Source organism: Manis pentadactyla, chromosome X (genome assembly GCF_030020395.1).
Source record: "Manis pentadactyla isolate mManPen7 chromosome X, mManPen7.hap1, whole genome shotgun sequence".
Lineage (NCBI taxonomy): Eukaryota > Metazoa > Chordata > Mammalia > Pholidota > Manidae > Manis > Manis pentadactyla.
The window spans coordinates 112,441,111-112,469,038 of NC_080038.1; the positions used below are offsets into that span (position 1 = coordinate 112,441,111).

Below are 27,928 nucleotides of genomic sequence, written 5' to 3' on the forward strand. Positions count from 1 at the left end.
TAGGGATCATATAGGGATCGTACAGTTACTGGGAGAACTGAATCAGAAAACAGATGCAAATCATGTTGAAGGGAACTTCCTCAACCTGATAAAAAGCATCTGTGAAAAAAGCCCATAGCTAATACCATACTTAAAGGTTAAAGATTGAAAACTTAGTCACAAAGATCACTAACAACACAAGGACGTCTGCTTCCACCACTGCTGTTTAACATTGTGCTGGAAGTTCTAAGAAAATGAAATAAGAATCAAGAGTGGAAAGGAAGAAGTAAAGTTATGTCTATTTTCAGATGACATAATCTTATACAGAAAACACTAAAGAACCCACAAAAAAACTATTAAAGCTTATAAATGAATTCATCCAGGTTTCAGGATACAAAGTCAGATGCAAAAAAATCAGCTGTATTTCTATAAACTAGCAATAAACAATCTAAAAATGAATTAAAAAGCAACCCTACAATAGCATTAAAAAGCATAAATACTAAGGAATAAATTTAACAGAAGTATAATACTTGTTCACTGAAAACTACATTGAGAGAAATTAAGGAAGTCCTAAATAAGTGGGAAAGTATCCTGTGTTCATGGAACACTTAATGTTACAATGGCAGTACTCCCCAAATTGAACTACAGATTCCCAGCAAATCCTACCCAAATCCCAATTACCTTACTTCTCCCCTAGATATTGACAAGCTGATCCTAAAATTCATATGGAAATGCAAGGGACCCAGAATATCCAAAACAATTTTGAAAAAGAACAAAGTTATTTCACATTTTCCAATTCAAAAATTTCCTATAAAGCTACAGTAATCAACATTATGCAGTACTGGCATAAGGACAGATATATTGATCAATGGAGTAGAACTGACAGCCCAGAACAAATCCATACTTTATGGTCAGTTGATTTTTTATAAGGGTGCCAGGGCAATTCGGTGGGGAAAAAGAATAGCCTTTTCAACAAATGGTGCAAGGACAACTGGATTTACAAATGCAAAAGAATCCATTTGGACCCCTACCTCACACCATATACAAAAAGTTAGCTTGAAATGGGTTGAAGACCTAAAAGTAAGTTAAAACCATAAAACTTGAAGAAATCTTCATGACCTTGAATTAGGCAGTCTTCTCAGATACAACAGCAAAGTACAAGCAACAAAAGAAAACATGATGGTAAATTGAACTTCATCAAAATGAAAAACTTTTGTGCCTCAAAAGACACCATCATGAAAAGTGAAAAGGCAACACACAGGAGAGGTATATGGACATCATGTATCCAGTAAGGGACTTGCATCTAGAACATATGAAGAACTCTTACAACTTAATAAAGACAACCCAATTTTAAAAAAGGGGGTAAAGAATCTGAATATACACATCTTCAAAGAAGATATAAAAATGGCCAGGAAGCACATGAAAGAATGCTCAACATCATTAGCCATCAGAGAAATGCAAATAAAAACCACGACAAGATACGACTTCACAGCCACCATGTTCACAGCCACTAAGAAGGTGACAGTCAAAAAGGCAGATGATAAGTGTTGCTGAGAATATTGAGAACTTGGAATCCTTATATACTGCTTCTGGGAATGTACAGTGGTGCAGCTGCTGTGGAAAATAGTCTGGCAGTTCTTCAAGAGATAAAAGAGTTCCCATAGGACCAGTAATTCTACTACTAGGCATATGTCCAAAGGAACTGAAAACATGTCTACACAAAAACTTGTATGCGAGTGTTTAAAGCATTAATAATAGCTCAAAAATGGAAATAACCTAGATGTCCATCATATGATGGATAGGGTGTATCCATACAAAGCAGTATTATTCAGCTGTAAAAAGGAATGAAGTACTGATACATGCTACAACATAGACGAACCTTGAAAACATGCTAAATTTAAGAAGCCAGACACAAAAGGCCACATATTTTTTAAGTCCATTTATATGAAATGTCCAGAAAGGACAAACCCCTAGATATACAAAGTAGATCAGTGGTTGTCAGGGGCTGGGGGATGATTGGTGGGCAACACGGAGCAACTGCTAGTATGCATGCGATTTCTTGGGGGTGACAAAAATGTTCTAAAATTAATTGTGGTGATGGTTGCACAACTCTGAACATATTAAAGGCCTCTGGATTGTGCAAATTTAAACTGTACAGTATGTGAATTGTATCTCAATAAAGAGGAAAAACAGAAGAGGAAAAAAGCATGTTGGAGTAAGTTTTAAAATGCCATATACACAGGCAAACTCTTTGAAGAATTTAGTCACAACTTCAATCAGGAGTTGGATAAATATACATATACTTAGGGACCATTATGCTGTTAGGGACTAGAAAGCATTTATTGTTACTGGAACCAGATAAACAAAGCAATTTTACTGGCCAGCTCCCAGGAAAGGGCACTAGCCTTGTTACACAAACTCACTCCCCATCCCCAACCAACTTTTATTCTCCTTTCCCTTTGTGTTTTGATAGCTGAAGTAGTGTACTCTTAGACTAAAACTGAGACTCAAGGTAGTCCACTGTTCTGTGGCTTAGAAGCCTGAAATACGTATTTGATTATTAATGTTTTGAAGTTTGGAAATTCCTATTATTACAATACATTGCTTAGGTTCTTCACCTCAGATAAAACTAGTATTTATATAATAAAAAGCTTAGGTTGTTATTATGCTGACCTATTTAGTTTGTTAATTATCCAGTGAGTCATCTCTAGTTCTGATATGTTGGTCAAGGTTCCAAGGCTGTTGCTACCACTTTTGTTTTCTATTTTTAAAAAGATGTTCACAGTATTTATATAGGCAAATCATGTAAATATGGTAACAATAACAATCCCATCTATAGACATGACGCCATTGGCAACAAGTAGTTACTAGGAAAATTACACTGACCCTTGAACAATATGGGTTTGAACTGCACAGGTCCATTTATATGTGGCTTTTTTCAATAACTGTATTGGAAAATCTTTTGGACATTTGAGACAATGTGAAAAAAACATCTTTTCTCAAAGCTTACTTTATTGTAAGAATATAGTATATAATACATACAACATACAAAACGTGTTAATCAACTGTTTATGTTATTGGTAAGACTGTTCAACAGTAGGCTATTTTAAGTAAAGTTTTGGGGGAGTCAAAAGTTGTACATGGATTTTTGACTGTGCAGGGGAGTTGGCGTTCCTAACCACTGCTTATTCAAGGGTCAATTACACTTATTTTCTCTATGGGGTTTTCACTGTGGTGATAAACTAACACTACCAATGGTGACTTATTCACATTTTACAGTATGTCCAAAGACTACCAAAATAATAGATTCCAGGGGAAACTGGACTCAAGCTTAACTGCAAAACAATTAGTTTAGCAGAAATGTATTCTTTAACATGAGTCAGTTTGTAGAGGCCAAATCACTTGATGAAATCATTAAATTATATAAAGAATACCTAACACATTCAGTGTTTCAAAACACATTTTCCTGGCTTTCTCTAGTCTAGCCCACCTTGTTCTCTATAGCTTGCTGCCCTTAGCCTGACAGTTGGCAAAATATAACCCAGTAAAATCATGCCATAACTTGGAGAACCCATTGACCACAGGATACAAAATTATCTTTAACTTTTCCTTTTTAGACATAAGTCAGTCCAGTGTTTCCACATAAGGTCTCTTGTACTTGTCACTTCTCCCCCATTCTTGTTAGTATCAAGGGATTTATGGACTCATAAGTGGATTACTGCAATAGCTGTCTAATTGGTTTCCATCTCTCCTCAAATACATCGGGCAGCAATGTAAAGGTTAAACCTCTAAAAGTAACCCTAAATCAGGTGATTGTTTAAAAATCTTGACTGGCTCCCCCATGTTTACTGGGTAAATGCCAAACACTATTAGCCTGGCATTCAAGGCCTTCCATAATCTGGGTCCAATTTTTCTTCCTGGTTTTATCATCTACCATTCCCTTGAACAAAACTGGCTTCTTCACCATCCCCTGAACTTCTGCTAATTCTCTTTGCACATTTGCTCAAGATGTTCCTCCTGCCTAGACTACTCTCAACTTCGGAAGCCTGTGCAATGTTTACTTTTGTCCATGAAACTTTCCCTGAATATTACAGTAATAGTCACAGTAATCTCTCATTCCCTGAATGTGATTAGGAGTTATGGACAGTTGTCATTCATTTGGCAATACTCATATACAACTTCTCTTGTCTTACATGGCTAATTCTTGTCTATTACTTAATTTTGCATACATCTTGCCTCTTCAACTAGATTGCAAGCTCCTTAAGGAGAGGGGTCATTTACTACACTTTAAAAAATTACCCACGGTACCTAACACTGTGCTGTGGGAATGTGGTAGGTACTAGTTATTGACAAAAGAGCACTGGAGTTTCCCCAATATGCCTCATTCTCAGATGGCCGCACCCACTCCAGGTGACAGTTCCTTATACATATATACCAAATTTAATCACTTTAAAGGTTAAACAGGTTACTCCAAGTTATAAAGGAATTATAAACTGACTCTGAAATACTTCCAAATCCCCTATTAAAATACAAAATTACCTTTCAATAAATAATTGCATGCTCTCCTGAAGGCTTAAAAATGACAGTAAATAAAAATGGCCAGGTCAGGAGTATAACCTCTCAAATTTACTTGATTACAAAGTATTAAAAGAGCCAAGCCTCCATGCAATCCACTTACAATTCAGTGACTTTTTTGGTCTGTAAAATTGGCTAAACTATATAAGGAAAATAAGTCCAGAACTTAAAGTTTACATGAAAGGCAGCCATAATTATATGGATAATTCAAGCTAAAAAAGTTTTTCACATCTTGGTTTCTCCTGAATAATTTAGGCAGTCCAAGATTTCCTCATAGCTAGTAGTTCCAAAATCTGTGGTGGTTATGTATACTGACCCAAGAAATGTCACAACCATCAGATTCTATCAAAAGGCTCATTAACCTTGTAAACTGAAGAAAATAATCATTATGAAATGCCTACCTCAGACTCTGCTGCTAAAGTTTTGGAGTTGCATAGGATGGTCTGACTGCAAATTCTCAGAGATGTTTTATTTATGGATCACTCAGATGCTGAAGCTTTGGCATCAAATGCTGCTTGCTAGGAAAACCTATGCCACCTAAGAATCCCTCGTGTTATAGACCAGAGAGAGACCAACTCAATTACCTAGCATTACCGGATCAAAACTGGAAGGAACAGTAAACTTGGTTATCTCTATGTATATACTTTTCTTGTGGAACTTTCCTTTTTAAATAACGCTTTTGTTTCCTTTAGCCCAGCCTTCACTATTAGTAGGTAAGATTTCAGATTACCTCCCCAATTTGAAAATATCCATGTTTTATGGAAATACTATCAATTTTTTTCTCCAAGGATTAGTATGTTAATGAATTCAAGCTTCCTGTCAAGAAATGCTAAGTTCAAAGTATTATTTCCTTCACTTCTAATTACAAATAAGTTTTATCTTTTATTGTGTTCCATTATACAATTTTACACAGTACCATTATTAAGCAGTAATTAAGCATACTGAATTAACATATTTGAGCTCTACTTCTCAGTATATAGATTTACCTAAAAAAGTACAAACCAAGCACAGTGGTGCAATTTTCCAGGCACTTTCAAGTTGCTTAAATATTTACAAATATGTAAGCACCCTGTTTGAAAGCATGAAAATTTTGGTGTCAGGAGTAAACACTCCGTGTATATCAAATCTTTAAATTTTAACATTTGCACAGCTCCAAATATTCCTGAGAAAGGTCAGTCTTGCTGTCACTTTGCATCTTCATGGCCTCATATTTCAGCAGCATATCTTGGGGAACCATAACCTCTGTCACTTGATGTACCACTAATTGCACAAAATACATGTAATGTGTTGCTCATCCAGGGAGAATGCATCGCATCTTCTTGTAAGATCTAAAACAAAAGAAATTTGCATGCTTATCATGGAGCAAGATAGCTGCTGCCAAAAAAGTATGTGTATATGAAATTACAGGCATGTTCCAACTTGTCATGGACACTTAGCTATTTAAAATGACATAAAGCAGAAAGAGCAAAGAATAACATTACCGACTCAAGTCTTCAAAGCTGTATTACAAAGGCAGCATATCAAGAAAGCAGAAAAGATCTGGTTACTCATTAGGAAACACAAAGATTGTAAAATGCAAAATTCAGTAAAAACGGAGATGTAATACAATCTTTAAAATATTTTTTAACAGATGATCATAAGGAGCTCTAAATAGTGGTTCTCAGAATCACCTGCGGGGCTTTTCAGTGTAGATACCCATGTTCCTCTGAAGACTTGGGAAACAATATTAAATGAAGATACAAGTCCTAAGTGCAGATTTCTAAAGATACACTGTACTTATATAAGCTAATTGATACAGAAGATTTTCCTAAATATAAATTTCATATCCCATAAGCACATAAGCATACATATTCATATTAGTATAGCCATTTTAGAGATTACCCATTTTACATGATGATAGCAACAGAGACCTTATGCTTAGGTTAGATGGAAGAGAAGAATAGCACACATATACAACCTCTTTACTATACAATCCCTACTTAGAGCTTAAGCTTTCAATACTTGGCTCTTGAGTTACCTCTGAAAATTCAGTACAAAACTGCACATTGGTCTAAGGTGGCAGTAATAAGTCATGTCATTTGTGTTGCTACAAAGCATGTCTTATATAAAGTCCGTAACAGAGAAATCGCCTCTTACAAAAATCATAACTCATGACACTAATCTGAAAGCATAGTAGAGGTTTAAAAGGTAAATAATTGATTAATCAGATGTCAGATATGACAAGGAAATTGGGTACTTGTGAAGAAAACAAAACATACCAAGCAGACACTACAACGGCTGCCAGCAACTCTATCTGATAAAGAAATCTGTTAAACAGCTTTAAAATAATATAAATTCCTTTTAAAAAGTCAAAAGCTTGAAGAAGCTTTTTAAAGGACTATATATTTTGGTATACTGTTAACACGTTACATTGGAAAAGGCCAAGAAACAGATACATGAAAAGATGCTCCACATTGCTAATCATTAGAGAAATGCAAATCAAAACCACAATGAGGTATCACCTCACACCTGTCAGAATGGCCACTATCCAGAAGATAAGAAATAGTAAGTGCTGGTGAGGATGTGGAGGAAAGGGAACCCTTATGTACTGTTGGTACAGCCACTATGGAAAACAGTACGGAGGTTCCTGAAGGAATTAAAAAATGGAAATACCACAAGACCCAGTAATTCTACCCAAAGAAAACAAAAACACTAATTTGAAAAGACATATGCACCCCAATTTTCATTGCAGTATTAATTATTTACAATAGCCAAGACATGGAAGCAACATAAGTGTCCACTGAAAGGTAAGTGGATGAAGAAGATGCTGTACATATATACAATGGAATACTACTCAGCCATATAAAAGAATGGAATTAAGCCATCCCTGACAACATAAATGGACCTAGATGGTATTATGCTAAGTCAGAAAAAGACAAATACCATATAATGTCCCTTACATGTGGAATCTAAAAAAACATACCAAAATGAGCAAACAAAACAGAAACAGCCTCATAAGTACAGATAATAAACTGGTGGTTGCATAGAGAAAGTTGATGGGGGGCACTGGGTGAAATATGTGAAGGGGATTAAGAGGTACAAACTTCCAGTGACAAAATAAGTAAGTCATGAGGATGAAAAGTGCAGCATAGGGAATATAGTCAATAATATTGTAATAGCTTTGCATGGTGACAGATGGTAACTACACTTATCATGGTGGGCATTTAGCAATGTATGTGTCGAATCACTGTGTGTACACCTGAAACCGTTATATTGCATATCAACTATATTAAAATGTTTAAAAAGCAAAAATACTTACATGTGATTAAATAAAAATAAAAAATAGAAAGAAAGAAAAGGGCCAATAAATATTCAGGCCTTATTTTTTTGTCAAGTAATCATTTATGGAGGTTAACAGAATAATTCATATTTCAGTATACAGCTACAATTTTGTGTTATTATATTTTCCTTTGGGAAACAGTATGTCTCAAAGTATATGACAAAAAAGGCTATCATTTATATGAGAATCTAATAGGAAATATTAGATTTGATTTACAAAAATTCACTATAAAGTCAACATTTGCCCAAAGTAACATACACCTGAATATATGCATTATGACAGGACAGCTTGCATAAATACAGACCAGTAGAAACTAAGATTAGCTATCAATATATAATATCAAGGGTCTAAAATATTAGTCTCTGCAACTAAATAAAATAGCCATGGTACTTATGGGAATTAAATGAGAGATGGGTTGGAAATATGACTTGTAAAATCCATCCTTCAGGGGAAAAAGAACTTTTATAAAATGACTGCCCTACAACCCAGTAGTTCCACTTCCAGGCATTTACCCGAAGAAAACAAATCCCTGACTTAATAATATGGGTAACTGTTGAGCCACTGTGTTGTATACTTGAAACCAATGTATGATTGTATATCAATGATACTTCAATAAAAAAAAACGACTGCTCTAAATCTTGATCACAGATATTGCAGTAAATTGAGTAATTTGCTTTCAATTTGAATAACTTAGAGTTCAAGGTTAGGTCATGCAGTTGCATGCAGATAACTGTAACAGTACACACTGGCTTAAAACAACATGTGTTAATTGTTTACATCTTTCGTGGAGGAGCATTTTTTTTCCTTTGCATTAGGAAGCTGGAAACCCATAAACTGGTCAGTTTCTAGGAACAAATTATGTAGTCTATTTGATACAAGCATACCTCAGAACAGTAATGGTGAGGAAACATATACATCCACTGGACTCATGGACTGAGCTTGAGATAGACAACAAAAGAAGTGGATGAGTTCCCTATCTAATCCTAATCCTGATCATCCTACCTGGCTGCTTTGGGAAGGACACAAAAAGGCCCTCTGAAAGCTGAGCAGCAAAGGGATGCCTTGGGACACTCGGCACCCATTCCCAAGTGGGCTAACAGAAGTAAAGATGGCAAAAACAAACAGAGCACTGATTCAAGCCAAAAAAATTCCCAGACACAAAGAATGGGCAAGAAGGAGACTGGGCTAACTCGTCTCACTGAACAGATCAGATGGTGGAAGTCTGGCAGATTGGATTCTCCATGCTGAGATGAAAAATGGTTGGAAAGTAAACTCCTGGTCATTGAAAGCAGTCTTGGGCTGTCACTAAGTTTCCCACAGCCCTTTCTAAGAGAAAGCATACAAAATCAATTCAGAGAGGTAGAGTTTGATTCAAAAATCAACCAGCTTTTATTTTCCTAGAAATCTCCCTTACTTTCCCCATCATTCCCCTGAAGTGCTTTGGACACCAATTGTCACAGCCTGTTTGTAAATATGCCTTTGGTGTGACAGTCTCCCATAAGGGAGTGCCTGCCAGCAATCACTGAAATACAGATACCAGGACAAAATCCTCTTTTCTGGAATCAGCTTTAAGAATGTGTTCCCTTGTTTCTTGTGAGGAGTCTTGCTTTCTTAAAAATTGAGAGTTTGAAGAGTTTCTGCAGCAAATATTTACCTTATTGGGTGTTTCATTAGTAAGGAAATGAAGGAGGCTTTCTGATAAGCTCTTTAATAGGCTCAGTCTTGGAAGGCTCAGACCATTGTGCTGTGACTTTTACAAACGTGAAGACAGTAAAATACTTAAGTGACAATCCATGGATAGAATGGTTGAAACACAGATCTCAGCACCCCACTACAGGAATGAATTTTGCCAGGACATTTCAGGAGTATTCCAGTTTTAAAGGAAGTAGGTATAATAAAAGTCATAATTATTTAATTATGACATAAATTAGGTTGCAGGTGGTAAACAGGTCTTCTGCATTTTTCAGGATGTTTTACTTAGTAAGTTGTAGTTGTCATTAACAATCGTAGATTAAAATACGAACAAGTTTTATGAAAATAGAGAGTTTTACAAGTTGTGTATCAAGACAATTCCTAAGTTTTGGAAACCACTCAGGATCTCACCTAAATGATAGTATCTAGTTTCCTACAGCCAAGATAGGGATATTCATTTAGGGATTTGGCTACTGAGCCAATTATTTCACTTCTTTAGGACCCTTCTTGAGAGATTCCTATCCATGTTCATGGTAGATCAGTTCAGACTTGTTCAGTCGGTTGCTTCTAATGGCATTGTGATACAAAGCACAAAATGGTTTATTACTGATAATTGCTTTAGCAATTGCTTCAAATTTGATTTACATTATGTCATTTAAATGAATAAAGATAGTATGAGCAAATTTTAAAATGTAGACTGAGTAATGCATCTCAAACAAATAGATTTTGCTAAGTAACACTTTATGGACCCCAGATCATGTTTTCATTTTCAAGCACCCTAGTACTTGCCTGCTCGTGGATAATGTCAGACAATTCTTTCACCATTTCTCTGAAATTTGACTTTAGCCCTTCATGGTACTCTATTTGATCCTCTTTAATTAGTCGCTCATTTAACTCAAGTGCAATGCTGCATGCTTGTATGAATTTCCTGTGGATGAAGATCAAAGATGAAGGTTTTATTATTTACCCTAGAAAGTCACACTGATAATTGATATTCACTTTAACTATAGCCTGCCTAGGAGTATTTTGAACCCTGTGTTTCCTCACTGTGCCATTGCTAATGGCATTTTGTAAGTCTGAAATATCTTTTCCTTTCTTTTCCCTCTGGCTTCTTACCTCTGTCAAAACCTGGCTCAACAGGTGGAGAAAGACAAGTACCAAATGATTTCACTCATATGTGGAGTATAAGAACAAAGAAAAAACTGAAGGAACAAAACAGCAGCAGAAGCACAGAACCCAAGAATGGACTAACAGTTACCAAAGGGAAAGGGACTGGAGAGGATGGGTGGGAAGGGAGGGATAAGGGGGGGAAAAAGAAAGGGGGCCTTACGATTAGCATGTATAATGTGGGTGGGGGCACAGGGAGGGCTGTGCAACACAGAGAAGACTAGTAGTGATTCTATAGCATCTTACTATGCTGATGGACAGTGACTGTAATGGGGTTTGTTAGGGGGACTTGGTGATGGGGGGAGTCCAGGAAACATAATGTTCATCATGTAATTGTAGATTAATGATACCAAAAAAAAAAACCTGGCTCAAAACATATACCCTACTTGCTCATTCACTTGATATTCTATCAGCTGAAGTCATGTTAACATTAACTTCTATCTATAGGCAATGAGTCATTCATTTGAAAATAATTTATTTGGGGATAACTATGTACTCAGTAAGGTGCTGGGAGCTACAGGTATGAAGTATCTGCCCCGGGGTGATAAGAGTAGATCAGAGAGTTGATGACTTATCATGAAAGTACTTTTCCATCAGTTTGTGTGTTTATGTTTAATGTCCATAAGTAGAGAATAGGTCTTATGAGACAAAGTACCTCATTGCCCATTTGTTTTATATCCTTGTCATAACAACTACTACATTCTTTTTGTACATGTCAGGCAATAGTACCTATTGGTAAATGAATGACTACCAGTTACTCTAAACCCTGGAACAGCTGATAACACACAGACAGGAAAAGCAGATGAAATAAGTCAGAGCAAATGAGTGGATAAGTTATCATCTTTCTCCTTAGTTTGTTTTATTCAACTGTCTTATTCTGAATGCAAACTCTTTTTATTTATTAAACAGATTTTTTTTCTAATGTAAGACTATTCAGATATGCCTTAGCTTACAAGGATGCTCACTCAAGCTACTGCACTCCCTAGCCTGGCCAAATCCAAGTGCAACTAAAGACGCAGGATAGGAGCAAGCCTACCCAGCCCTTCCAGCTCTACTTTTATTCCTAACCTTAATGGTCTGCAATACAGTATCATGAGGTCCCCCGGGCAAAGGAGGAAATCACATAATGAATGGAGGCCTGCATTTCGTCGCAACACTCAAAGCGGTAAAGCTGGCATATTTAATCTCTTGGGTCTCCAGGAAATTGTTAATAATGTTGCATAGCAAGAAAGACATCACACAGTCACACAGTTCCTCACTACTTAAATAAAGTACCACCAGGAAGTAACTTAAATATTGTAAAGGAGAGCAGAGACTGTGCTTTTTTGGAGGGATATTACTTGGTGGATATTTTGGTTTCTTTTAAGAAGAAACTGGAGTAAAAGGAGAAAGGTCTAATCTGAAAACTGTAAAGCACTTACCTAAACATGTCTTTTAACTCATTTACTTTCTTAGGTGGATACTTGCTAGCTTGACTGTCATTTAAGAAAGCCCTTGCATATGCTAAGGGTCCAGCATTTACCTAAATTACAAAAGGAAAAACATTACAAGAGTTGTCCCAATGTAACCAAAAAGCAATGTTTGCATTATCTTAAAAAAAAAACCCAAATACATTTAAAAATCCATTATCTGAGAAACATATTTATTCTTCTTACTCTAAGTTTATTTGAAAAATGATTAACTAAAGCAAATACTGCAATGATGTTCTGAAAAGTTACCTAATGATTTTCTGATACGCACACATGGGGCATGGCTCTAGTCTGAGGGATTTATGTTAAAGTCCTCTGACATAATACAACATTTATGGAGAGTGAACATAATTCCTTTATTAGGTTAATCCAAAATAATGCACAGGACTTTGCACTCAATAAGAGCACACAATTAGAATTAATGACCTTATGAAAGGAAAGCTTAGTGCCCTTATGAAAGCAAGAGGAACATCCAAAAACATTGAACACGTGGCAAACAACATACCTGCACTGAAACACAGCCCTGCAATTTAAGTTGGAGCTGAATCATGTCCACATCAGCAGAAGAGCAAAGCTTTTGCAGCTCTGCAGTTTTATCCTTTATTTCATCAGTCGCAACATCAATTGGCTTTAAATTCACCTGCTGTTCATAGTTTATAGGGATCCTCTTCTTCACATACGGAAACGAGTTTGAAGCTATTAAAATGTTAAGACTGAATTACTATCTTAAAACCATTTGTTCAAACAGCCAGATAAAGGAAAAGAATTCATGGTGCTTAATTCTCCCCATACTTTCTCTAGAAAATACCTTAGCACCTTATTACTTCAGGAATGAGGGAGAAATTCTCTTTATGAGACACCTTGGAGCAATCATGACTACATATGGGAAAACTATATAGTTTATAACACAGCCATATTTATGCAAGCTAGTGACTGAACAGCAGAACAATGAACGATTAGAATTTCAGTTACATTTTCCTGCTGGCCAGCTGCTACTTGTGTGTATCAAAAAGGACCAAGTCAAACAAGGAGTCATCATGCAAAGTCCTACTTACTAGTCAAGATTGTGCGGCGTTTACACTGTTCTTCTATACAGCCTTGCTTTTTGCCTGATAATGTATAAGGAGCCTCAAACACAAATCTGTTGATATTATGGTTTCTTTCAAACTCGGTCTTTCTTTCTGTGAGTTCTTTGTCATCAAAGTAGGGCTTCACGTAAGTGACTTGGATGTGAGCGTATTTTGGATCAAGCTCTTTAGCATTTACCTATAAAGTAAGAAAGTTTTGAGTTTTATTCAGTGGCAGGGGAAAGGGGTACAGGTAAGCTACTAACACCTTTGAGATCAATTGAGGTACATGGCCATTAAGCTTGTGTTCCCAAGTGAATACACACCTTGAGGAGGTCTTTGCTCTTTTTTAAAGAATCATTTCCTTCTGGTCATAAAGAAGCTACAAAAACCTATTTGGAGATTACAGAAATGTAGGAAGAAAATAAAAACTGCAATCCTAACATTCAGCAATGACCATTATTTACATTCTCATGTTTCCCTCCTATCTTTATTGTATGCACATTTATTTACAAAACTGAGATCATACTGAACATTGTTTTATAATCTGATTCCTTAAAATATATTAAAATGGTTAACTGTACATTTAAATTCCACCTCAATAAAAATGTATTACAGAGAGGATTCTGAGAAGGTGGCAGATCACTAGCAATCTATCTTCCTGTACAGGTAATAGTTAACACTGGCAGAATCTCTCTGATACAACTGTTTTGTAACTCTGGGGTATACTGAAGGCTTGCAGCTTCCAGGAAGGCTTGGACAGAAAATTGCAGTTAATTCCAATTTCAGTCAATTTCAGCTCTTGGCACAATGGCAGACCCACCCCCCAGCCCCATGGCAGGCAGCTGGGCCCATGTTGCCCAAACAGCTGGCCAAGAAGGACCCTGTCTTCCAAATACTGGGGAGCTGTGCTCTGATTGCTGCTTCTGTTCAGAGGTGCAAAGAGGCTGTAGCCATTGTTGTTGCACCACCCTCCATTATTGCAAGCAGCCCACCTCTGGCTGAAGTGACTTCCAGGAGATTTGAAAGACCAGCACCTTCCCCACCCCTTTTATTTTTCTCCCTTTCCCCTCTTGGGAGACAAACAGTTAAGACTAGGATATTCAAAAGCAACTACATATACGAAGGAAATCAGAAAATCATTGTGCATGTTTAGGGTAACGTACAGGCTCAGAAAAGACCTGAGAAGACCCTAAGTTTATAGCACAGGCTGATCCTTGGCACAGAGACAGCCCATGACAATGAAAACACACATATACACACACATAGATACACATACAGCAGCAATTCTGTACATCCACAAGCAGTGTTAGGATGGTAAGAGTGGGTACTGTTGACTGCATTAATCCTATCCTGTGGAGGACGGGGACCACAGGAAAGTAGACTGGTTCTATTCTAGAGAAATAAAATTATAATAGTTATGGACCATTTCATGAAGAGTCTAAATGCCATGTTAAGTAGCTATGCTGCTGGAGGCAAATCCCAGAATGGTCGCTGTTGGAGTTACAGCCTGTGGGCCCTAATACCTCCCCTCCAGCATTCTCTCCATAAATCCTAGAGGATGCCCAGGACCCTCTTCCAGTGTTCTCCCAATTGCATTTGAAATGTGCCTTGGGGTGTGATGACTTGTTCACAGTCTTTGCAATTTCTGATAGTCAGGCTTTTAGTGTAGGAAGCAAAAATGAAACAAAGACAACAAAAACCTCTCATGAAACAGTCCCTATACCCTTTTTTTCTCTACATATACAGGAGGATGAAATAAGAATAAGACGTTTCTTAGCATCTTTTAACTTCTCCAAATCCACTCTACTTGTTCTTATATAACAACCTAAAAGCCTGTCTCCACAAACCTTAACCTTCTTTTCTCTCCCATTAAAAAGCTAGATTTCTGCTGAGACACTCCAGGTGATAGTTGAGGTAATTATGTGGCTAAGACGAAACATAGATGGGAAATAAAAAAAGAGGCCAAGCCTGAATTTAACCTTATAAAAGTAAAATATGTATATGGGAAAACATTCAAACAGTACACAAGGTTATACATGAAAGTAAAAAATTTCTTTCTTCCTAGGTAGGACTTCAGTCCCTTTACTCAGGGGTAACCATGGTTAACAATTTTGTATGTATCATTCCAGAAATTTCCTAAGCATATACAAGAAAGTATATGGGATTATCAGTTTTTACACAAATGTGCTCAGCCCATCAATAATGTCCTGCATCTCACCTTTTTTTTCCCTCAGTAATAGATCTTGAAAGAGTTGTAAGTGTTGATATGAACTTATCTCAAGTTTTTAAATGCCTAGGTTACTACATCCATTACATATATATGCAATGCTATTTTTTTAGCCATATGGTCATTTTAGATTGCTTCCGGGTTTCTGCTGCATACATAAACTATGCAGCACTGAACAGCTTTAAACCTGTATCTTTATGTGTAGATGGACAGGTTAAAATCTTAAATGTGGTATTGTTTGGTCCAAGGAAACACATTTAAAACATTAGAAAATATTGCCAAACTGCTGTCCAAATTGTGGCCTTAAATAGATTCTGTTCTCTGACAAGGTAAAAGAGTGTTTTTAATTTTTACTTTCACATATTATGAAAGACATAAGGTCAAAAGCAGCAGCTGCTTATTCTCTCCATTGCCTGTTGGGAATGACTAAAATCCTGTGCACACAAAGATCAGAAGTCCAGCTGCCTGATGGTAATTTGTTACCAGCAGTTGTTGGCCAGGTTTTCAGAGGCAGAATAAAGTGGAAAACTGCATGCATGTTGTTCAACAAGCCTGGCTTTCCATTTATAGTATCAGGAGTGTGGCCACAAGACTAAGACTATTAGGCTACAAAGAGATGAACTCTTCTGCTTTCTTAGTTCAATAAAATACCACAAAATCGTGAAACTGGTAAGGAAAGAAGCCAAAAGGTTATGCCAAATATTAATGAGTTTTTAATTTACCGGCACATCTATTTTTAAATGTCTAAGGAGTATGTTCCAGATAAAACTGCCTCCCAGAGATATAGGTTAGTCTACAAAGTGAAGAGATCATTGTCGTGGTAGACAATGAAGTATCCTTACCACTGCCACAGGCATTTTGCTCTGGCGATGCTGCCCAGTGACTGTGAAGAGCTTGTACAGCACCAAGCACATCGCAGTTGCTCAGTACATGCTGCTGTGGCCTTCAGGCCTTGCACTATATAGACCCTTCCTACCTTAAAAATCAGCTCTTATCCTGGGCACAACCACAGCAACTAAGGACAGTCAAGCATTCCTAATGTGTTTTCCTTCCCAAAATTCTGTCTACAGGGAACCACACATTTCTAGAGAAGAGCCTCTCTTGCTGGAACCTTTCTCACCCTGCCTTGGCAGGGCCTGGTGGGATGGATAATCTTTAGGGCAAGACCCAAGGCATCTCTCCTAGACTTACTTCATTGCACATTTGACTACTGAACTAAGGATACCTTAGAATACAATGTGGGCTCCAAAAATATCTTAATCATAAAGTATGAAATTGAGAGTCACGATGCAGGACAGCACTCATAATAGTTAACCTTTAATAAGCATGCTGGCTTCTATCATTATTAGTGAATGCTTTTTATGTACCAGGAACTCTAATCACTTTCCATATGGTAGCTCATTTAATACATGTAACACCACCATGAGGCAGGCACTGTTATTACCTCTATTTTACTAATTAAAAAAATGAGGTACAGGCCTAACTGGTTTTCTTGGTTTCACTGGATATGGCTGGTAATTGTAGGTCTGGCTTTTGTTATGTAGCTGTATTCCTATTATGTTAATGTATGTGCGCAATTTAATTAGTAGTAGTTTAAAACCTATACATGCTTATGTTACTCTACAAGAAGATATGTCAAAGAAATAATCAATCTTCCGATGTTTCAAAAAAAAAAATGAGGTACAGGGAGGTTAAGTAACTTGCCCAGATAAAACTGCCTCCCAGAGATATAGGTTAGTCTACAAAGTCCCATTGCTAGCAAGTGGAAGAGAATGGAGGTTTGAATCTTATTGTGACTCCAAAACCCCTGTCCTTTCTTTCACTATCTGGACATGCTCTATCTCCGTACTTCCCTTCTGCCAGTGGAAAAAGGAAAAAGTCAGGAGCAATGTACTATGCTTGGAACTAACAAATACCGATTTCAAAATGCAGGGTGTATGTTACCTTGTCTGAATCCTGAATTATTTTGACACTCTCTGTACCAAATTTTTCACCATAAAGTTTAACAAGTCGCAGGGAAATTTCTGAGAGGCCAGTGAGCTTTGGTTCCTTATAGATGTACTCCTTTCCATCCTCTTCTTCAAAAAAAGACTATTATAAAGTAAAACACATAAAATTTGTAAGTAGTATGGGGAAACAGCACTTAAAGAAAATCGAAATAACTAGAAATGATATATCTGAAATACAATTTAAGTAAAAGTACTAATAAAAACCACATGCATATATTCACCTTTTTACTTCAAATAAATGAGAATTTTCAATTCGCAGTCATACAAACATATTATCAGCCTGGAGATTTCCACACCAGATCTTCCTCATTCCCTGTAGGCTTACCTCTTTTTTATTTGCAAGCTTTTGGTACTAGATGGTAAATATATACTTAAAGAAGCTTCCGAGAAAATGAGACCAAGGGCAAAATTCCAATCTTACATGTTAAACTCTGACTTAATGGATTTAGATTTGGGGACCAAAGTGAACTTTATACTTATAAGAGAAGTTTCCCGCTGCTGTGACAGGCACCCCACTGGGACAGACTCCCAGTACTGACAACTGCTGCTATAGTAATCTAATAACTCGAATGTTTTAAAAGAAAAGCAACTATATGAACTAAAGTATACTTACTTGGCCATAAAAAGCAACTCTGAAGAAAGTACCTAAAAGTCTCTTTTTTGTGTGCATAACCTCCAGAATTTTTGTGTAAGCTCCATGAAGATTTCTATAAACTTGAGTAAGTTTCTGAAAAATGAGAATATACAAATCAACTTTGTCTTCTGGGTTATTACTAAATGTCTTAAGATAAAGGCACAGGGGGGATAAAAAGCAATAGTATTTCCTTATCAAAATGGTTATTCACACCCCGACCCCCATTTTCACAACTAGACAAAAGTCCTCAACAACTTTAGGTGCAAGGATAGAGCTTAAAGTGGTAAAATGACACTGTACTCCTAAATATTATATCTACTAGGATGGCTTTAACAAAAAACCAAAAATAACAAATACTAGTCAGACTGTGGAATGTGTACATTGCTGATGAGAAGGTAAAAAGGAAAACAGTTTGGTGGTTACTCAGAGAGCTAAACATAGAATTACCATCTGACCCAACAATTCCACTTCTAGGTACATACCCAAGATAAATGAAAATATTATTTCCATACAGAAACTTATATATGAATGTTTACAGCAGCACAATTCATAATAGCCAAAAGGTGGTAACAACTCAAATGTCTCTCAATGGATAAGTGGATAAATAAATTGGGGCACATCCACACAATGGAATATCATTCGGCCATAAAAAGTAATGCAATGCTGATACATGGTATGACTTGGCTGAACCTCTAAATACTATGCTAAGTGAATGAAGCCAGACACAGATGGTCATATCTTTATTAATCCTTTTTAATGACAGATCTAGAACAGGCTAATCCATAGAGACAGAAAGCAGATTAGTGGTTACCAGGGGACGGTGAGTGGGGTGGAATGATTACTTAGTAGGTATGGGTTTTTTCTGGGGTGATGAAAACTAGAAAGAGGTGGTGGGTGCACAGTACCATGCATGCACTAAAGGACACTGAATTGTACACTTAAAAGTGGTTAACCTCAATATGAGGTATATGAGTTTCACCTCAGTTTTTAAAAAGGGGGAGGACAGAAGCAGAAGTTCTTCCTCTAAAATTCTTTCCATATTACGTCCTAAAGTTGAGCTCATTTTGAGGCAACTTTTCCGTGCCTTTTTATGGTTACTATCTCAGAAAGCCCATCCCATAAAGGTACACTGAAAAATTACACACCAGCTTCCTAGAAACAATTACTTCATCTCGTGCAGAACGCTATGGGAGCGATACAGACCCTTATACCCCTGCAAGGAAACAGAAGTAGTTCCCTTACAGAAAACATCATTTCCTTTAATGTGTAGAGAAGATAGCCTTTTCTTTCAATCCTGTTAGTTTACTGAGCAGCAAAATGCTCCCTGGATTTCTAATAGACTATCTGCAAACTATGAGTAAGAAATTGGGTATTCTGAAAATGTTACAAAGGTTCTTAGGATATAATGCTTTAATAGAGAAGGGGCAATGCCAATTCTTGTCTTGTCTCATGGGCTATTCTTTGCCACTTATATGACCTGGATTTAATTATTTTAACACTTGTTTATTAATATAATCATTTGAACTCCACTATGATTTTTCAGGCATGCCCTCCCCGTATGCTCCAAAAGTATGGGTATGACAAAGAGAGGAAAAGCTGAGTGTGATCAGAGACACCTTGAAGCACAGATTAGGACACTATGCAGATGACATTAAATGTATGTGTTTTCACTCTTGGAAACTTCTTCAACAATGACAGACTATTTGCTATATTTAAGGATAAACTGCTTTGCTTTAAAAAAAAAATGGCTCAAATGCTACATCACCACTTGCCAGCACAGGAGGGACAGAAATTATAATGTGGACCGAGAGACTTGATATAAAGAATTCCTGTTCAGTGCCCATGACAACAGCTGTTCATTGCACTATTATTCTTTATTAATTGCCTTTTATCATTGGTTTTATCTGGCAGACTAAACTGGAAATATTCCTCATAATAGGGCTGCTACCACTGTCTCATTACCTCCCCCATTGTCATCTGCCAGCACCTTTAGGATCGCCATCAAATCGCAAAGAATAAAATCATGTCTCTGCCTCTTCTGGGGCACCGTGGAAATTCAATAGGTTTTTTAAGTGAAGGCTTAGTGAGGACAACACTGATTATTTTATGCTGTGAGGGGAGATAAAATAGGAGATTGCTAGATAACGTTTTGAGAACCACTGGTATAATCAAAATGTAAATTTCTATTTTGGATGTTTTACCCTGAATTTTGTTTGGAAATTTATGTGAATATAAGGTAGGATTCTAATTTCAGGATTTCACAGGATTTTTAAGGATAGTAACTTTCAAATTGGACCAATGTATCAAAATGATACACTAAGTTATCTATATTCTCTAAAATAGAAATGTCATCATAATGAAGAATATATTCTTCAGAGGACACATAGTGGCTCAGCAGTAACATAACTGTATTAGTATTTTTTGCAAGACCAAAATAAAACACAGTATAGGCCAGTGATGCAAATGTTTAAATTACCTACCTCAAACTCACGACGTTTCTCATAAATTGGAATGATCAACTTGGAAATCTCAGAAATTACTTCATAACGTTCGGCTTTCCATAAGCCATCCACACATTGTTCTAGCAACTCCAGCAGAACTTCCTGCATGAAGAGTAAAGTGCAATCAGGAATTAGAGATAATTTTAGCATTCTGGGCAAATAAATGCTGAACTACTTCAAGTTAATAAAGAACAAACAGAATGTATTAAATTTAATGAAATGCACAGGAGTATACTTGTGCGCCTATTTTCTATATCAAACACTTGAAATATTTAAAATTGAAACTGTTCTTAAAAATATGAAATTTATATCGACAATAGTAAACTACATCTATTTATTTTGCTTATTTATACAAGGAAGGTGTTAACTGTACTAACAAATGGTAACAAATTGGGAAGGAGGATCTTTAAAAGGGGATATATTGTTTGTTCCAAACTGAGAATGTCTAATAAGGTCTAAGCTTATACATGCCCATTATTTTTCCATTATATCAAAATTATATTTACACATAATAAATAGTCTTAAGAAAATTTGACAATTTTCATGCTGTTGTGTCAGTGATAGACATTTATTTAAATAGTATGATTTTGGTAAAATACAGTTCCTTCTTGACTGTTGGTTCTAAAATTAGTGAGAATGATAGGATAACTCAAGATTGAGATCTCTGACCTTGCCAGGATGGTAACAACTGCCATAAAAAACCTATTTTGTGAGCCATCACCTCATATTTTCAACAGTAAGAAGATGAAGCCAATTACTGATGCTATCCATAAGTCTTAACAACTTGTTTCATTCTTAAAGGGATGTTCTTCAGACCTACAGAACTGATTGCTAAAATGGCCCTTCCTTATGTCCTTTAGACAGTTTTGAATTCATCCTCTTCCCAAACTAGCTCTTTGACTTGCGTTTTCTATCTAGTCAGTAGCAACGCCCTATAAACCCTTAGGTAGAAAACTAAGAACAGTTTTGACTTTATTCTGTTATAGGCTGAAATGCGTCCCTCAAAAAAGATATGGTAAAGTCCTAACGCCCAGTACCTCTGAGGGTGACCTTATTTGGAAACAGGGTCACTGCAGATGTAATTAGTTAAGGTGAAATACTGGAGAGTGAGGTGGCCCCCAATCCAACATGACTAGTGTCTTTATAGGAAGACTGAGACGAGATTGGAGCCAAGATGGCGGCGTGAGTAGAGCAGCGGAAATCTCCTCCCAAAACCACATATATCTATGAAAATATAACAAAGACAACTCTTCCTAGAATAAAGACCAGAGGACACAGGACAACATCCAGACCACATCCACACCTGCGAGAACCCAGTGCCTCATAAAGGGGGTAAGATACAAGCCCCTGCCCCGCAGGACCCAAGCGCCCCTCCCCCCAACTCCCAGTGGGAGAAGAGTAGGCAGAGCGGGAGGGAGAAGGAGCCCAGGGCTGCTGAACACCCAGCCCCAGCCATTCGGGCCAGAGTGCAGACACAGTGCATGCACGGGGGGCCCTGGATACTAGGGAAACAGGGCAGCAAGAACAGTGAGCGGGTACCGGAGGCCTGGCGCCGGAGGACATAAGAAAAGCGAGCGGCCACTTTTTTTTTTTTTTTTCCGGTTTTGTTTTGGCGAGCGCTTTTTGGAAGTCTTAAAGGGATAGGGACCCCAATACTACGGAAACAGGGCAGCAAGACTGGTGAGCTGATGCCTGAGGCTGGCGCCAGAGAATAAAGAAAAACGAGCGGCCATTTTTTATTTTTATTTTTATTTTTTTAAATTTTTTTAATTTAAAAATTTTTTTCTTTTTTTTTTTTGGTGGTCGTTCTTTTGTTTTGGCAGGTGCTTTTTGGAAGTCTTAAAGGGGCAGGGCGGGTCACTTAATCCAGAGGTAGAGAATCCGGTGATCTCTGGGCACCCTAATCTCCTGGGCTGCAGGGAGCTCAGAGGCCCCTTACGGAGATAAATAGCCTCCAGGCCGCTCCCCCTCCAACGCGACTCAACCATTTTGGAGCAGCGGTGGAGCCAGGCAACGCCCACAGCAACAGCGGAGATAAACTCCACAGCAGCCGGGCAGGAAGCAGAAGCCCTGTCTACGCACAGCTACCCAGCACAAGCCACTAGAGGTCGCTGTTCTCCCAGGAGAGGAGGGCTACAAACCAACAAGAAGGGAAGTTCTCCCAGTCGTCACTCGTCCCAGCTCTGCAAACTATTCCGATCACCATGAAAAGGCAAAACTACAGGCAGACAAAGATCACAGAGAAAACACCAGAGAAGGAGACAGACCTAACCAGTCTTCCTGACAAAGAATTCAAAATAAGAATCATAAACATGCTGACAGAGATGCAGAGAAATACGCAAGAGATATGGGATGAAGTCCGGAGGGAGATCACAGATGCCAGAAAGGAGATTACAGAAACGAAACAAACTCTGGAAGGGTTTATAAGCAGAATGGATAGGATGCAAGAGGCCATTGATGGAATTGAAACCAGAGAACAGGAACGCATAGAAGCTGACATAGAGAGAGATAAAAGAATCTCCAGGAATGAAACAATGTTAAGAGAACTGTGTAAACAATCCAAAAGGAACAATATCCATATTATAGGGGTACCAGAAGAAGAAGAGAGAGGAAAAGGGATGGAAAGTATCTTGGAAGAAATAATTGCTGAAAACTTCCCCAAACTGGGGGAGGAAATAATCGAACAGACCATGGAAATACACAGAACCCACAACAGAAAGGATCCAAGGAGGACAACACCAAGACACATAATAATTAAAATGGCAAAGATCAAGGACAAGGAAAGAGTTTTAAAGGCAGCTAGAGAGAAAAAGGTCACCTATAAAGGAAAACCCATCAGGCTAACATCAGACTTCTCGACAGAAACCCTACAGGCCAGAAGAGAATGGCATGATATATTAAATGCAATGAAACAGAAGGGCCTTGAACCAAGGATACTGTATCCAGCACGACTATCATTCAAATATGATGGTGGGATTAAACAATTCCCAGACAAAAGCTGAGGGAATTTGCTTTCCACAAACCACCACTACAGTACATCTTACAGGGACTGCTCTAGATGGGAGCACTCCTAGAAACAGCACAGCACAAAACACCCAACATATGAAGAATCAAGGAGGAGGAATAAGAAGGGAGAGAAGAAAAGAATCTCCAGACAGTGTATATAACAGCTCAATAAGTGAGCTAAGTTAGGCAGTAAGATACTAAAGAGGCTAACCTTGTACCTTTGGTAACCACGAATTTAAAGCCAGCAATAGCAATAAGTACATATCTTTCAATAGTCATCCTAAATGATAATGGACTGAATGCACCAATCAAAAGACACAGAGTAATAGAATGGATAAAAAAGCAAGACCCATCTATATGCAGCTTACAAGAAACTCACCTCAAACCCAAAGACATGTACAGACTAAAAGTCAAGGGATGGAAAAACATATTTCAGGCAAACAACAGCGAGAAGAAAGCAGGGGTTGCAGTACTAATATCAGACAAAATAGACTTCAAAACAAAGAAAGTAACAAGAGATAAAGAAGGACACTACATAATGATAAAGGGCTCAGTCAAACAAGAGGATATAACCATTCTAAATATATATGCACCCAACACAGGAGGACCAGCATATGTGAAACAAATACTAACAGAACTAAAAGAGGAAATAGACTGCAATGCATTCATTCTAGGAGACTTCAACACACCACTCACCCCAAAGGATAGATCCACCGGGCAGAAAATAAGTAAAGACACGGAAGCACTGAACAACACAGTAGAGCAGATAGACCTAATAGACATCTATAGAACTCTACATCCAAAAGCAACAGAATATACATTCTTCTCAAGTGCACATGGAACATTCTCCAGAATAGACCACATACTAGGCCACAAAAAGAGCCTTAGTAAATTCCAAAAGATTGAAATCCTACCAACCAACTTTTCAGACCACAAAGGCATAAAACTAGAAATAAACTGTACAAAGACAGCAAAAGGGCTCACAAACACATGGAGGCTTAACAACACGTCCCAAATAATCAATGGATCAATGACCAAATCAAAATGGAGATCCAGCAATATATGGAAACAAATGACAACAACAACACTAAGCCCTAACTTCTGTGGGACACAGCAAAAGCAGTCTTAAGAGGAAAGTATATAGCAATCCAAGCATATTTAAAAAAGGAAGAACAATCCCAAATGAATGGTCTAATGTCACAATTATCGAAATTGGAAAAAGAAGAACAGATGAGGCCTAAGGTCAGCAGAAGGAGGGACATAATAAAGATCAGAGAAGAAATAAATAAAATTGAGAAGAATAAAACAATAGCAAAAATCAATGAAACTAAGAGCTGGTTCTTCGAGAAAATAAACAAAATAGATAAGCCTCTAGCCAGACTTATTAAGAGGAAAAGAGAGTCAACACAAATCAACAGTATCAGAAACGAGAAAGGAAAAATCACGATGGACCCCACAGAAATACAAAGAATTATTAGAGAATACTATGAAAACCTATATGCTAACAAGCTGGGAAACCTAGGAAAAATGGACAACTTCCTAGAAAAATACAACCTTCCAAGACTGAACCAGAAAGAAACAGAAAATCTAAACAGACCAATTACCAGCAACGAAATTGAAGCGGTAATCAAAAAACTATCAAAGAACAAAACCCCTGGGCCAGATGGATTTACCTCAGAATTTTATCAGACATACAAGGAAGACATAATACCCATTCTCCTTACAGTTTTCCAAAAAATAGAGGAGGAGGGGATACTCCCAAGCTCATTCTATGAAGCTAACATCACCCTAATACCAAAACCAGGCAAAGACCCCACCAAAAAAGAAAACTACAGACTAATATCCCTGATGAACGTAGATGCAAAAATACTCAACAAAATATTAGCAAACCGAATTCAAAACTACATCAAAAGGATCATACACCATGACCAAGTGGGATTCATCCCGGGGATGCAAGGATGGTACAACATTCGAAAGTCCATCAACATCATCCACCACATCAACAAAAAGAAAGACAAAAACCACATGATCATCTCCATAGATGCTGAAAAAGCATTTGACAAAGTTCAACATCCATTCATGATAAAAACTCTCAGCGAAATGGGAACAGAGGGCAAGTACCTCAACATAATAAAGGCCATCTACCTCAACATAATAAAGGCCATCTATGATAAACCCACAGCCAACATTATATTGAACAGCGAGAAGCTGAAAGCATTTCCTCTGAGATCGGGAACTAGACAGGGATGCCCACTCTCCCCACTGTTATTTAACATAGTACTGGGGGTCCTAGCCATGGCAATTAGACAAAACAAAAAAATACAAGGAATCCAGATTGGTAAAGAAGAAGTTAAACTGTCACTATTTGCAGATGACATGATACTGTACATAAAAAACCCTGAAGACTCCATCCCCAAAAAAAACCCTAAAGACTCTACCCCAAAACTACTCGAACTGATATCGGAATACAGCAAAGTTGCAGGATACAAAATCAACACACAGAAATCTGTGGCTTTCCTATACACTAACAATGAACCAACAGAAAGAGAAATCAGGAAAACAACTCCATTCACAATTGCATCAAAAAAAATAAAATACCTAGGAATAAACCTAACCAAGGAAGTGAAAGACCTATACTCTGAAAACTACAAGTCACTCTTAAGAGAAATTAAAGGGGACACTAACAGATGGAAACTCATCCCGTGCTCGTGGTTAGGAAGAATTAATATCGTCAAAATGGCCATCCTGGCCAAAGCAATATACAGATTTGATGCAATCCCTATGAAACTACCAGCAACATTCTTCAGTGAACTGGAACAAATAATTCAAAAATTCGTATAGAAACACCAAAAACCCCGAATAGCCAAAGCAATCCTGAGAAAGAAGAATAAAGTAGGGGGGATCTCACTCCCCAACTTCAAGCTCTACTATAAAGCCATAGTAATCAAGACAATTTGGTACTGGCACAAGAACAGAGCCACAGACCAATGGAACAGACTAGAGAATCCAGACACTAACCCAGACATATATGGTCAATTAATATTTGATAAAGGAGCCATGAACATACAATGGCGAAATGACAGTCTCTTCAACAGATGGTGCTGGAAAAACTGGACAACTACATGTAGGAGAATGAAACTGGGCCATTGTCTAACCCCATATACAAAAGTAAACTCAAAATGGATCAAAGACCTGAATGTAAGTCATGAAACCATTAAACTCTTGGAAGAAAACATAGGCAAAAACCTCTTAGACATAAACATGAGTGACCTCTTCTTGAACATATCTCCCCGGGCAAGGAAAACAACAGCAAAAATGAACAAGTGGGACTATATTAAGCTGAAAAGCTTCTGTACAGCAAAAGACACCATCAATAGAACAAAAAGGAACCCTACAGTATGGGAGAATATATTTGAAAATGACACATCCGATAAAGGCTTGACGTCCAGAATATATAAAGAGCTCACACGCCTCAACAAACAAAAAACAAATAATCCAATTAAAAAATGGGCAGAGGAACTGAACAGACAGTTCTCCAAAACAGAAATACAGATGGCCAACAGACACATGAAAAGATGCTCCACATCGCTAATTATCAGAGAAATGCAAATTAAAACTACAATGAGGTATCACCTCACACCAGTAAGGATGGCTGCCATCCAAAAGACAAACAACAACAAATGTTGGCGAGGCTGTGGAGAAAGGGGAACCCTCCTACACTGCTGGTGGGAATGTAAATTAGTTCAACCATTGTGGAAAGCAGTATGGAGGTACATCAAAATGCTCAAAACAGACTTACCATTTGACCCAGGAATTGCACTCCTAGGAATTTACCCTAAGAATGCAGCAATCAAGTATGAGAAAGACCAATGCACCCTTATGTTTATCGCAGCACTATTTACAATAGCTAAGAATTGGAAGCAACCTAAATATCCATCGGTAGATGAATGGATAAAGAAGATGTGGTACATATACACAATGGAATACTACTCAGCCATAAGAAAAGGGCAAATCCTACCATTTGTAGCAACATGGATGGAGCTGGAGGGTATTATGCTCAGTGAAACAAGCCAAGCAGAGAAAGAGAAATACCAAATGATTTCACTCATCTGTGGAATATAAGAACAAAGGAAAAACTGAAGGAACAAAACAGCAGCAGAATCATAGAACTCAAGAATGGACTAACAGGTACCAAAGGGAAAGGGACTGGGGAGGATGGGTGGGTACGGAGGGATAAGGGGGGGAGAAGAAGGGGGGTATTAAGATTAGCATGCGTGGGG

The 27,928-nt window shown here is 37.6% G+C and overlaps 1 protein-coding gene across 9 annotated transcripts in view; it reads right to left on the reverse strand.

The window, feature by feature from the left end:
* Nucleotides 1-4,585: 4,585 nt before the first annotated feature.
* Nucleotides 4,586-27,928, reverse strand: part of DOCK11 (dedicator of cytokinesis 11) — a 179,246-nt gene continuing 155,903 nt past the window's right edge. For all 9 annotated transcript variants that reach the window (XM_057495238.1, XM_057495235.1, XM_057495232.1 and 6 more), the window contains 8 exons: nucleotides 20,622-20,744; nucleotides 18,121-18,234; nucleotides 17,443-17,589; nucleotides 13,257-13,467; nucleotides 12,707-12,897; nucleotides 12,154-12,254; nucleotides 10,355-10,493; nucleotides 4,586-5,882 (listed from right to left, as the gene is read on the reverse strand). In XM_057495238.1, the coding sequence (XP_057351221.1) occupies nucleotides 5,760-5,882; nucleotides 10,355-10,493; nucleotides 12,154-12,254; nucleotides 12,707-12,897; nucleotides 13,257-13,467; nucleotides 17,443-17,589; nucleotides 18,121-18,234; nucleotides 20,622-20,744 (1,149 nt within the window). In that variant the 3' untranslated portion in view covers nucleotides 4,586-5,759. The remainder of the gene's footprint in view (nucleotides 5,883-10,354; nucleotides 10,494-12,153; nucleotides 12,255-12,706; nucleotides 12,898-13,256; nucleotides 13,468-17,442; nucleotides 17,590-18,120; nucleotides 18,235-20,621; nucleotides 20,745-27,928) is intronic.